Below are 12,208 nucleotides of genomic sequence, written 5' to 3' on the forward strand. Positions count from 1 at the left end.
GTTTCTAACAGACATCTTTGTATATTTAATCCCAAATTAATGAATCTTACTACATGGGCAGGAAAAAAAATATTAAGCATCAGCATTTTCAGTTGCTTCATGTATTATTTTGGAATTGAGAAAAGGCCCCAAGTGGCACAGAAATGAACATTCATCTAACTTATTCGCAGCATAATTCATCATTCTAAACGTGTTTGTGTAAATTCAGCATCTGTTTTCAAGAAATCATTTTTGTGCTGATTTTATTTGGAGATGTTTGTGGTCTTGCTATAGGTTGTTATGCATATTTTCTCTCAACAGAGTTTACACTTAAGATAGTGAATGCTCCGATGGCCTTGGATTTAGCGTTTGGCATAGTGTGTGAGCTGCTCCAGCGGTGGGGGCAGATCCGTGCCGGTGTACCAATCCTGCTGGAGTGGCTGCTGGGAGACAGTGATCTGAAAAGAGACTCGGCGACTTCAGGCCCGGTAATTTTAACAACTAGTCACTATCTCGTGTTGGGATTGCTTACGTTTCTGCAGTCTTGTGGTAGGGATAGAATGAAATATCTCATCTGATGAAGCCTGATGATCACTACTCCAGTATTAGTTGATTTACAATTAAAACAAAAAATTTACGTGGACAGTATTTAGAATGAAAATACAGAGTTTGATATCTGTTTCCTGGCAATATCAGCATAAAATTAAAGAAACCAATAAGCAAACATTTAAATAAATCAAGTCACTTAACAAATCATTGTTGACTGAAACATTTTGAGGCTGTAATTAATTGTGTTCGGTATCATTGGAGATGATGGCTTGCCTTGAATTTAAACTGCTGCTGTGGGTGCCAGGCACATCTGTCATTCAAGAACACTGCTCTCCCAACTGCTGGCTTTTCCAGAGATGTCATTTAAATATTTGGTAACTTTGTGCCATCTTCCATATGACTGGTTCTGCATAGCACATGAAACACCCTCGCTTACATGGGTCATCGCCTTCAGAAGGATTATTTACATAAAGAAAAGCTTTGCCAGGCTGGTTCCGTAAAACCTAACACTGTATAATACGCTGTGGTCTCTTTGTCTTGAAAAGACTGGAAAAATCAAAATAGTGCTGGAAGGTAAACCAGAAAGAGCAGGAGCGGCTACATCTTTGAGAAATTTGTTGACAATTAATATGACCCATGAAATCTATTATGAATCTTTTCTTAAGCCTGTGGTTTAGGTATGCCTTTCTGATGTTTCACTGACTGATACAATTTTCCTTTTTCATTTAATCCACTCAAAAAGCTCCATGATATAGCAAATTACCATACTGGTTACAGAGAGGTCTCTCTGAAATATAAGACAGTTTCACAAGGGGAGGCAAGCACATGTTAAGGATTAGGACTTTTATTTACTTCCACCGTTTCCCAAGAGTTGTACCATAACTGCCTGATTTTTGAAGGTAAAATTTCTTCGGCAAAGTAGGGACCTTTTTTACTGCATCTTCTCAAACCTTTGAAAAAGGTTGCATATGAACTTTTACCTTTTTTTTAAATGTAAATAAGCTGTACTGTAAGAGCCTCTATTATTATTTCTCTATGTATCTTCTTTCATATCTTTTATAATTTTCTCATTATTATCAAGACCACAAGTTATTTTCTAACTGCTGTTGTTTTTCTTTTTATTAAGGAAGAAGATGATTACCTGTTTGATAAAGGGGAAGTGAATTTTTGGGCAGAGAAGTTGACTCATGTCAGACAACTTAGTAAGCACCTTTTACAGCTTATATCGATGACTCATCTAACTTTACCAGATCATGGAGAACTTAATCGACTATCAAGAATAGCGCTGGACCAAGCCCAGCTCGTTGGACACCTTCTTAGAGCACTACCTCCGACTCCAGAATTTTCCAAAACTGCAGAATTCACAAGATTGGCTATTCAAAACGAGAGAGTATCGGTCTGCCTTCAGATATTAAATCTGCTGAAGTCCGACGATATTTGCAAAGATGAAAATCTGGAAAAGTGATTTACCAGAAGTTCCTCGTCGGGGAGCTGCGCACGTGTTACTGGATGGGCATGGAGACTGAATTCTAACGATGTTCAAGGAATAGGGGATTGGTGTGACAACTCCAGTAAACCTGCAACAAACTATTCAGTATTCAGGCTAAACCCACATTTTTTATATACGAGTCCATTGACCTTTTCTTTGGTCCGATGTGCTGTGGGAGACTGTTCCTTTTAAATACATTTGCTACTTTCATTCAGCTGAGCACGGTTTATTATAGCTACTGTAGGAAGTAAAGGAGCTAAACTTGAATGTTTTCCATTCATCCAGGTGCAGGCCACCTGCAGTTGTGTTATGTTTTATCCCATATTTTTACCTCTTGTATTTTAATACCAAGCAAAAGTTGCGGTGTTTTTGTCTCCTTTCAAGATGTAGAATGGTGATTATTAAATTAATATGGTATTTTTTAAATTTTATTTTTAAGTGTTTCTAAAAGAAAAGAAGCAAACCTTGTCTCCTTTGTCCACAACAATTCTTATACTATATTTTAAATTTTACTGCGTTTTCCTCTGAAGGAAGGCAAGGATTCTCACTTTGGTAGTAACCTTGCTTTGCACATGGAAACAGCGTGCGGCAGACTTCTGCACGCATCTTTTTTCCTGTAAATCAAATAACCAGTTTTCTAAAATTGCTCTAAAACGAAGACAGCTGTGTTCAAAACAAAGCAGCTGTCCCATTGCGAACAAAAGTTTCATCTCTACTTCAAAACACCTTGCTCTGCAAGCAGCCTGGGAAAGTAAGGTCCGGCTGAGTAGCATTAGGCCTCCCGAAGCGTCCCAGAGGCGGTCCTGCGCTGCAGCGGTGGCTTTCGGGAGCGGCGGTCACTGGCGCTCAGGTGAGGCAGCGTGGGGAACATGCCGCATGCTCAACAGCGTCACTGCTTGTCGGGCTTCGCAGCTGTATGTTTTCTGGGAACAGAAACTGGGCTTCATCGGAAAAGGAGACATCAAAAAAAAGTAGTTAGTTAAAAAGGATATGTTACGTTCGTTTAGCCAAGGGCTGTGACTTCATCTTTGGCTGCAGCGCGGCTGGGCGCAGTCAAAGGGAAGACGTACGTCGGTGTACGTCGTTATTGCAGTCTCCTTGGAAGAGTAACATCTCCGACAAACGACTGCTCGCTTTCAGTCTCTTCGCGTAATTGTATATTACCACCGTTTCGTCGTAGAGCTTGGTGACGGTGGCACAGGGAATCCACGGCCGGTGCCGCCAGAGGAGCTCTGCGTGTTGCGGCGCATGCCCAGCAGGTGGCGCTGCAGCACCGCCGTACACGCCCGCGCGCCCAGGCCGGGCCCAGCCCTCCCCCCCCCCCCGCCCTTTTTCGTGCCAGGGTCTGGCCTAGCTGACCTCGCCAGGGTCTGGCTTGGCCTGACCTTGCCAGGGCCGGGCACGGGCCCACGCCGCTCGCACTAGCTGGGTGTGGCGGTGCCCGACAGCCGGTATTTTCCGACTTCTTGAGTTTAAATGGAATCTGCTGTAAATCAAGATAAGCTTCCGAATTACGTTTAGTGGACATCTGAAAACTGCGCCTGTCGAAGTCACTACTAAAAAAGGGGTAATTTAGGAACAGAAGTTTAAATATTTTCTGTAAGATTCCAGGATTCAGGGTTACTTGTTATGTAAGTAATTTACAATAAAACTTGAGGCTTCAGTAGGCCAAAGGGAGATGTTGGAAGCCGAGATGAAAAGATGTTTCACAGAATGCACAGTACTGAACTTAACAAGCCACACCGTGAGCTAAGCTAAAAATTAATTTGCATCTGTTCTGAGCTCCTGGGGAAAGAACAGCCCAGATTATGTCTGGAAGCCACTCTTAAAAACAGTCAAGACCTGTACAGTTAGTTAACAGCTGCCGGTTTTGCCACACCTTTCCAGCATTTTTTGAACTAGTGTAGCAACAGCTTTTATATAGTAGAAAACAAACAGAACTTTGTGTAGTATCAAAATGACAGTACAGTCGTGTGACCTTGCTCATGTCCGTGGTTAGTGTAAGACTATCTGGTAACATTGGCTTTTTTTTTTTTTTTTAACTGGGTAGAATTTGTATATTCAATATTGACAAATGGATAAATGCAGACAGGTAATGCCATAGCGGTAGATCCACAGTGGCCGTAAAAGGCAAGTAACTTTGTGAAGCCTTGAGTTCTTGGTTAATCGGTAAACCGAGTGGCTCAAAAACTCAGTCTTCCTTATCATGGTTTTAAAATGCAACTGAAACCTCTTGTCATCCCGCCGGAGTTTATAGAGAGCAAATAAAAAAAAAAAAAAAAAAAAATTCTCTCAGCACACATAGATTTCACCCCACGCTGCGGTGACTTGAGTTACTGTGTGACTACTCCATCAAGAACCTTTAAACCCTAAGCAGCAATTGCAGAAGAGAGTTAGCAAAATCTTACACCGCAGTACTTATCGGCCGTGTGTTTGATCAAAGTCAGTATTCCTCTAAATGACGACGGCACATTGCTCCTTGCGTGGCTGTTGCCATCACAAACCCTTCACGCGGTTCGCTAGCGGGCAGGGCCTGCGCCGGAGGGGGTGTTGTCATCACAGAGATGTTTGGGAGGAGGAAGAGTTGGGTCTCGGGTCAGGAGGCGAGCCCGGCCGAGCGGGCCCGGGAGGAGGCCACGGGAGAAGGTGCGCGGTGATGGGAAGTGATGCAGGTGATGGCGTGCGTCCTCGTCAGTCCCGCGCTCGGGTGGCTTCCCGCCTGGGGGGCTCGGTCAGGAGCTGTGTAAGCCCCCGGCAGGGCTGGAGGAGGCGAAGGGAGGAGGACTTGGAACGTTGTTTTGGAAACCCCTGGGAGGGGGTGCGGGCACTAGGGGGTGGCAGATCCCCGCGCAGCCGGGCGGGGCCTTGCCGCGGCGGCGTGCCGGGACAGGGCGGGGGGCGAGGCTTGGGCTGCTTTTCCCCCGGCCGCGCTTTCCCGCGGCGCTTTTTCGATCGCTGTCGCTAAGCTCAGCCCTGACCTCGCAGGCCAGGCTTGCTCCCCCGGGGGTGGGGGCTCACCGGCCGTGCTGCCGGGTCCCGCCTGCTGCCTCCCCCCGCAGCCCCGGGGAGGAGGAGGAACCAAACGGGAGCGTGAGCCGCATGGCGGCGGCGGGGGGACGAGTGTGAAAACCCCACGCGAACTGCTCTAATACGCCCACCCCCCGCGCGGTTGCTTTCCTTTGCAAATACGTTTTCAAAGTGCAGCGTTCCTGCTGACGTGGGCGGATTTGCACCCTTGCGTTCCCAGCACCCGGCAGCCCGGCTGGGAAGCCCGGGGTCAAACGCCGCTGCTGGCTCTGGCAGCAGTAAAACTTTTACACGTCCGTCTGTTTTCCCCTTCCCCGTTTGTCCCGGGGCTGAGCAAAGGCGGGAGGGGACAGGGGACGGGGGGGTGCGGGGCCGCCGCCGCTCACACGTCGTGTTTGCACAGCCTTACCGGGGCGGGGGTGCCGTGCCCGGCGGCCGCCGGCCCGGAGGAGGGCACCGGCCGTTGCCTTCGCCCCGCGCCCCGGCGGGAGGGCTGCGGAAGCGGCCCGGCGGGACACAAGACCTCGGCGGGTGGCGAGCGTGGGAGGAAGGCGAGGGCGGGGGATGCGCGGCGGGGTGTCCGGCCGGTGCGGGATTAAGGCCACCGCGCCCCCGCGCCGGCCGCTCCCCAACTCCCAACACACAGAAAAACGAAACAAACAAAAAAAAAAAACCTGAACGCCCCAAAAAGAAGGGAGGGGCGCGCAGCCCGTGCCCTGCTGCCGTCCCGCCGGTCGCACTGGGCCAGCGCGGGCCCGACCTTTGTTTCAAACCAATTACGTGGCAAAAGTTTATTTTCGGTGGGGCGGGGGGAAGCGGCGTCCCCGGCGCTGCCGCACCTCTCCCACAGCACCGCCCGCCCGGGGGGGCCGCTCCCGGCCGCTGGCGGGGCTGGGGCCGCAGCAACGGCGGGGGCGCCGGGCGTCGGGAGAGGGGCGCGAAGACGAGCCGAGCCCGACAGGCGCCGTGCTCCCGGGCCGTGGGGCCGGTGTGTCGTCCCCCCGCTCCGCGGGCGCCGCCAGCTCGGGGGCACCGCGGCCCGGCCCCCAGCTCTCTGCCGCGCTCGAGGCGGCCCGGCGGGGCGGGGCCGGCACGGGCCGGCGGGCGGGGCGGGGCCTGGCGGGGCGGGGCCGGGCCGGCGGGCGGGGCGGGGCGGGCGGAGCAGGGCTCCGCGGCCGCGGCGGCGGCGTTTATATGGGGGCGGCGCGGGGCGCCGCGGAGTCCCCGCAGTCCGCCCGCTGCTGTGCAGCCGCCGTCGCCGCCTCGGCCCGGCACCCGCCGTCCCGCCCGCGCAGCCGGGAAGGAGACGGGACCATTTCGGATCTCAAGCAAACGGCCCCCTCCTTGTCTAGTCGTGGCTTTTCCAAACCCTCCGAGGAGAGCGGGATCTTTCGGTCCTTCCTGTATTTCCGACCATTACAGGATCTAGAAATGTCGACGACGCTTTTATCTGCCTTCTACGACATTGACTTCTTGTGCAAGGTAGGGAGGAGCGTGGTTCCTCGGGCTGCCGGCGCCGGGCCGGTGCCGCGGTGTGCAGGACGGCGCAGCGGGGCCGGGCCCGGCGGGGCGGGCGGCCGCCTGACAGCCGGCCGGGCGGGAGCCGCGCGGCTCCGGCTGCAAGGCGGCTGATGCAAGGCGGGGAGCCCCGCAGGGGCGTGCTGCGCCCTCGCTGCCCGGGCTTTGGGGGTGGGTTTCTTGCTTTTGGGGGCTTGTTTTTTCGTTGGGGTTGTTTTTTTTTCCTCCTGAAGTTGGAGCGGCGCCCAGCGCCCGCCAGCGTCGCGCTGCCGAAAGGAACTTTTTAAAAAAGTTGCGCAGGCAGCAATGCCTGTAAGGGGGCCGCTTCGCGGCTCTGCCCCGCTCGCCCTGGCACGCGAGCGCTTGCCGCGGACGCGCTTTCGGGGCCGGCTGGGTGTTGGGACCCCCGCGGCGCCCGGCGGTCACCCCAACACCCGCTCTCTCTCCTGCTCCCTGTCTCCCCCTGTCTCCCCCCCCCCCCCCCCCGGCAGACGGAGAAGTCCCTGACCAACCTCAGCAGCATGCTGGACAAGAAGGCCGTGGGGACCCCGGTGACCCCCCCCAGCTCCAGCTTCGCGCCGGGCTTCCTGCGGCGGCACTCGACCAGCAACCTGCCGGCGCTGGCCGGCGGCTCCAAGTTCCCCAGCCCCACCGGCTCCAGCTCTTCCTCCACCTCCTCTTCCTCCTCCTCCTCCTCGTTCGGCAGCCTGAAGGAGACGGGCTCCGGCGGAGGCGGCAGCAGCAGCCCCACGGCCCTGCTCAACAAGGAGAACAAGTTCCGGGACCGCTCCTTCAGCGAGAACGGCGAGCGTAGCCAGCACCTCATGCAGCAGCTCCAGCAGCAGCAGGCGGCGGCGGCGGCCGGCAAGGGGGGCGGCTCGGGGGGTGGCGGCGGCGGCGGGGCCCCCATCAACTCGACGCGCTACAAGACGGAGCTCTGCCGTCCCTTCGAGGAGAGCGGTGCCTGCAAGTACGGCGAGAAGTGCCAGTTCGCCCACGGCTTCCACGAGCTGCGCAGCCTCACCCGCCACCCCAAGTACAAGACCGAGCTCTGCCGCACCTTCCACACCATCGGCTTCTGCCCCTACGGCCCGCGCTGCCACTTCATCCACAACGCCGACGAGCGCCGCCCGGCGCCCGGCGGGGGCACGGCCGCCTCCCCCGCCGCCGCCGCGGGGCCGCACCACCACCCGCACCACCCGCCCCCGCACCCCGCCGGCAGCACCGGCGACCTCCGCGCCTTCGCCCCCCGCGACCACCCGCTGGGCGGCGGCGGCGGCTTCGGGCACCCGCGCGGCGGCGAGAGGCCCAAGCTGCACCACAGCCTGAGCTTCTCCGGCTTCTCCGCCCACCACCACCACCACCCCCACCCCCCGCACAGCGCCGCCCCGCCGCCGCCGCCGCCGCCCGGCGGCCGCCTGGACGCCGCCCTGTTGGAGAGCCCCGGCGGGTCGCGCACGCCGCCGCCGCCCGCCTCCGCCTCCTACTGCGAGGAGCTGCTCTCGCCGCCCTGCGCTAACAACGCCTTCGCCTTCTCGGGGCAGGAGCTGGGCAGCCTCATCGCCCCGCTCGCCCTCCACACCCAGAACTTCGCCGCCGCCGCCGCGGCCGCCGCCGCGGCCGCCGCCTACTACCGCTGCCAGCAGCAGCCGCCGCCGCCCGGCGGGGGCTGCCCGCCGCCCCCCGCCTCGCCGCCCTTCAGCTTCCAGCCCCTCCGCCGCCTCTCCGAGTCACCCGTCTTCGACGCGCCGCCCAGCCCCCCGGACTCCCTCTCCGACCGGGAGAGCTACCTGAGCGGCTCCCTCAGCTCCGGCTCCCTCAGCGGCTCCGAATCGCCAGGCCTGGACTCGGGCCGCCGCCTGCCCATCTTCAGCCGCCTCTCCATCTCCGACGACTAGGGCGGCCGGGGCGCCGGGCTGCCCAGCACGTAAGTTAGCGAGCGGAGAGAGCGAATCCTCCTCTTCTTTTTTTTTTTTTTTTTTTTTTTACATATATCTTACCTATCTATATATACACCGAGAGCTGAACAAAACAAAAAAAACCACAAAAACAAAAAAAGCGTTTTGCGAAAGGGCAAATAACACGAACTGAACAAACCTATTTTTATAGAGAGACCTTGGAAGAAGGGGATTTTCGTTTCGGGGTTCTTTTGTTGTTCTTTGGAGACAAGTTATGATATGCACCAGCAGCAGCCATTCCATCTGTGTTCCAAAAAAAAAAAAAGAGCATTAGAAAAGACACCACCAGAAAGCAACAAACAATCCGGGGAGCGCGAGTCCTGCCAGTCCTGCTCCTCCAAAGCCTTCAGACACACGCAGAAAAAGTTACAAACTAGTTTGTCTTTCAATCCAGTTCAAATAAAAACACAGAACATACTAAACCTATAAGCTTTTTTTAAAAAAAAAAAGAAAAATCCAACATCCTGCCAAGAATATGCCTTGATAACAACCTTCTTTTTTTATATATCTATATATTATTATTATAACAAATGCTAAAACCTTCATTCCAAAGTTTAATATTGGTTCCATTGCCACCACTTAGTGGATGTTTGGCTTAGAACAATTTTTTTGTTGTTGTTGCTTTATTTGGAAGCACTCAACTGAGTTTAGTTTGTAATTGTTGGAGAATAACTGCTGATTTTTTTTTAATTTTTTTTTTAGCTGTTTGAGTTGATTGCATGAATGAGTCACTGCACACAACTCAATATGAAACTATTTAACTTATTTATTATCTTGTGAAAAGTATACATTGGTAATTTGTTCATACTGTATTTATCGGGTATGATGAAAAGCAATAGATATATATTCTTTTATTATGTTTAAATTATGATTGCCATTATTAATCGGCGAAATGTGGAGTGTGTTCTTTTCACAGTAATATATGCCTTTTTGTAACTTCACTTGGTTATTTTATTGTAAATGAGTAAAATTCTTAATTTAAGAGATTGTATGTAATATTTATTTCATTAATTTCTTTCCTTGTTTACGTAAATCTGAAAGATTGCATGGTTTCTTTATAGAAATCGGTCTCGATGCTGTGGAAGTAGTTTGAGGAATTTCTATGGGTTTTTTTAGAATGTAAATGGTTGTAGCCCGTCCGAGTTGAAAAACAAACGAGAAAAAAAAAAACCCACCACCACCAAAAAGAAAAAAAAAAAAGACTGTCTTGGCAATCAGACTTAAAAGTGGCAAATCTAATTCAGACTTGTTTAAAGTAACCAAAAAAGTATTTTTTTTGTTGCCTAACTCCACCAATCACACTGTGATATAGTCTCAAAGTATGTAGCAATAATTGGGGGTCCCAGTATTATGTCTCACAGTGCCTTCTTGAGGGTCCATGCTTGCCTTAAATATCTCTCAACCAAATAAGTATTTTCCTTAATGCTTGAGATAATTTGAATGTAGGGATGGGTTTTGACTACAGCAAACTTTTGCCACTCATTTATTTTATAAGAATGGAGGCCATCTTTGGATCTGAAATTTTATACAGTACCTGAGCATATCTTGTTTAATGGAATTACAAAACTTGTAATTTTTTTTTTTTCCTTGTGTAGAAAGTCGGGAGTTTTCCAAAACTTTCCTGGACGGTGGATGAATGAGCAGTAGCTTAGTTTTGTTTGTACATAGGTACAGATTGAGCACTATGTACTCTTTTGGACTACTTTAACAGAAGTATGTTTTGAATGTAACTAAAGGATAAGTCAACTTGAGTTGTAATATATTTTTCGGGAGTCAGTTCACTACAAATTGTGTGAGACTGTAAACTTTGTACTGTAAATGTTTTGTAGTTCTCCCAATAAAATTTTTTTGGAAAAAAAAAAAAAAAAAAAAGAAGAAAACCCGTTCAAACTGTTGGAGCTCTGGCTGCCAGGCAGGGAATATTTCTTGCTAAACCCCCCCCCCCCACACACACTTCTCCCCAATCACAAATACGTTTAGGTACAGATTAACCAGTTTGCACCGTAGCTCCAGTCCAGTCCTGCCAGCAATCACTGGTTGGTGGCCAAAGCTAATAAATGTTTCCAGAAGGTTCGGGAGTATTGTCACTAGTGATGTACTGTATCCTGCCTTTTTTTTAATTTTTTTTTTTTTTTTTTTTTTTTTTTTTTTTTAAAGAGAGGGTGAAGTATCAAACCTTTGCTACTTGTAGCCTAACCCCTGGAGTGGAAAAATCTAGTAATGGCATTTATCAATCGCATCGCTTATAGGGGTATATGAGCGTGCCATTAGCCTTCACGGTTTGTTTGGGGTAAGGAGGAAATGGCAGTTTGGGTAATAAAAAGGCATAATTAAGGTTTACCCTTTGTCCTAAAAGCTTTGTTCCTCTTCCCTCGCAGGAATGCGGACTTCTGCCTCAACGCTCCCATCACCCAGCCAAGGGCATATTGGTGTTAATCGGGCTGGCATTAAATGTGTTAATCAGTTTTCAGGCCTTGGGTTTTAAGCAAATTACTTTTCTGAGGGTATATTTATATAACAAAATACTTGGTGACCTGGGGACTGCATGTTCATTAATACTGGAGGAATTTTAGCTAGTAACTGCACAGTTTGGTCCCTTATTCCAATCAGTCCCGTAAACTTTTAAGTCACGGTTTCTACCGGCTTTTTTTTTTGTTCTTTTGTCATACTAATAATAAATGTTGTTAACATTATGGCATCTCAGCGCTGCCTGGACGGCCGCAGTACTTTCTATAAATACAAGGTAGAATGTAATACGGGTGCCATATGTTTGTGTAACAAACCTTGGACTGACTCTCGGTTTAAAATTAAAGCAAACGTAAGCAATGTATGACAACACAGCCCAACTACAGCGATCGCCCTTTTTATTGCGGATCGGTCTGACAGTTTGGCTCAGAATTGCTCCCTTCGATTCCCAAACTCGTTTCGGAAGAAACTTCTTTTTTGGCACTGCCTATGCAGCAGCACCGGGCACTGCTGGGTCCTTCCCCGGGCATCCCTGGTACAGAGACCGCGGCTGCGAGGAGGAGGCGGCGTTCGCCAGTATTTTGCAGGAGCGAAATACTCAGTTTTTGGATTTTGAAACGTAACTGTCAAACTAAAACTGCGTTAATTAGGAGTGCATGTCTCATTGAGTTTTAGATTTTCTTTCTTTCCCAAGTATGTTTTTCACCGCTCTCCCTTGCCCACCTCTTCCCCCGAGCCCGCCTTTTTCTTGCCACAGTAGATAAGGACCTTATTTATTGCTGTATGTCACTTCTGTAGGACAGCTGTACTCCGTCAGCACAGCGCTTTCATCTTCCCTTCGTTTTTCTGTTGGTTGAACAGGATGACAACCAGGGTGAGGGTGCCGAGCTTGGCTTTGGCGTCTCCTGGCTGGAAGAAAAGCTCTGGAAGCTTTACAGCAGCTGCCCCACGTGAAACACAACTGCGCTGGTGTCAACGCCAGCGTTTTGCGTGTTGAAGAGGCCACCAGGACGGGGCGGGTGACAGCCCACGGGTGTCTCCCAGAGGGCTAGTGGCACGCCGGTAGGCGGGGAGAGCTGGCCCCGAGCCACCCTCTGCCCCGCTCGAAGTGAGCGATGCTCCGCGGCCGCCCGCCCTGCGCCCCGGTCCGTTGGTACCTCTGCGAAAGCGTGCCGCGGAATGATCGGTTGCAGCATTATGTGCCGCTGTTCGGAAAACCCGA

At 51.4% G+C, this 12,208-nt stretch overlaps 2 protein-coding genes across 2 annotated transcripts in view; both read left to right on the top strand.

Annotated features, from left to right (window-relative positions):
- Nucleotides 1-1,993, top strand: part of THADA (THADA armadillo repeat containing) — a gene marked incomplete at its 3' end in the record, with an annotated part of 166,742 nt that extends 164,749 nt beyond the window's left edge. The window contains exons 36-37 of the mRNA XM_081998208.1: nt 301-467; nt 1,655-1,993. Coding sequence (XP_081854334.1) covers nt 301-467; nt 1,655-1,993 — 506 coding nt within the window. The remainder of the gene's footprint in view (nt 1-300; nt 468-1,654) is intronic.
- A 4,482-nt stretch (nt 1,994-6,475) lies between these two features.
- On the top strand, nt 6,476-10,454 carry ZFP36L2 (ZFP36 ring finger protein like 2; the record flags this gene model as incomplete). Its single annotated transcript, XM_081997507.1, has 2 exons — nt 6,476-6,526; nt 7,054-10,454. The coding sequence occupies 2 exons, from the start codon at nt 6,476-6,478 to the stop codon at nt 8,458-8,460; spliced, it is 1,458 nt and encodes a 485-aa protein (XP_081853633.1). The 3' UTR covers nt 8,461-10,454.
- Between the last annotated feature and the right edge of the window lie 1,754 nt (nt 10,455-12,208).

Source organism: Phaethon aethereus, assembly GCF_964289735.1.
Source record: "Phaethon aethereus genome assembly, chromosome: 3".
Taxonomy (NCBI): domain Eukaryota; kingdom Metazoa; phylum Chordata; class Aves; order Phaethontiformes; family Phaethontidae; genus Phaethon; species Phaethon aethereus.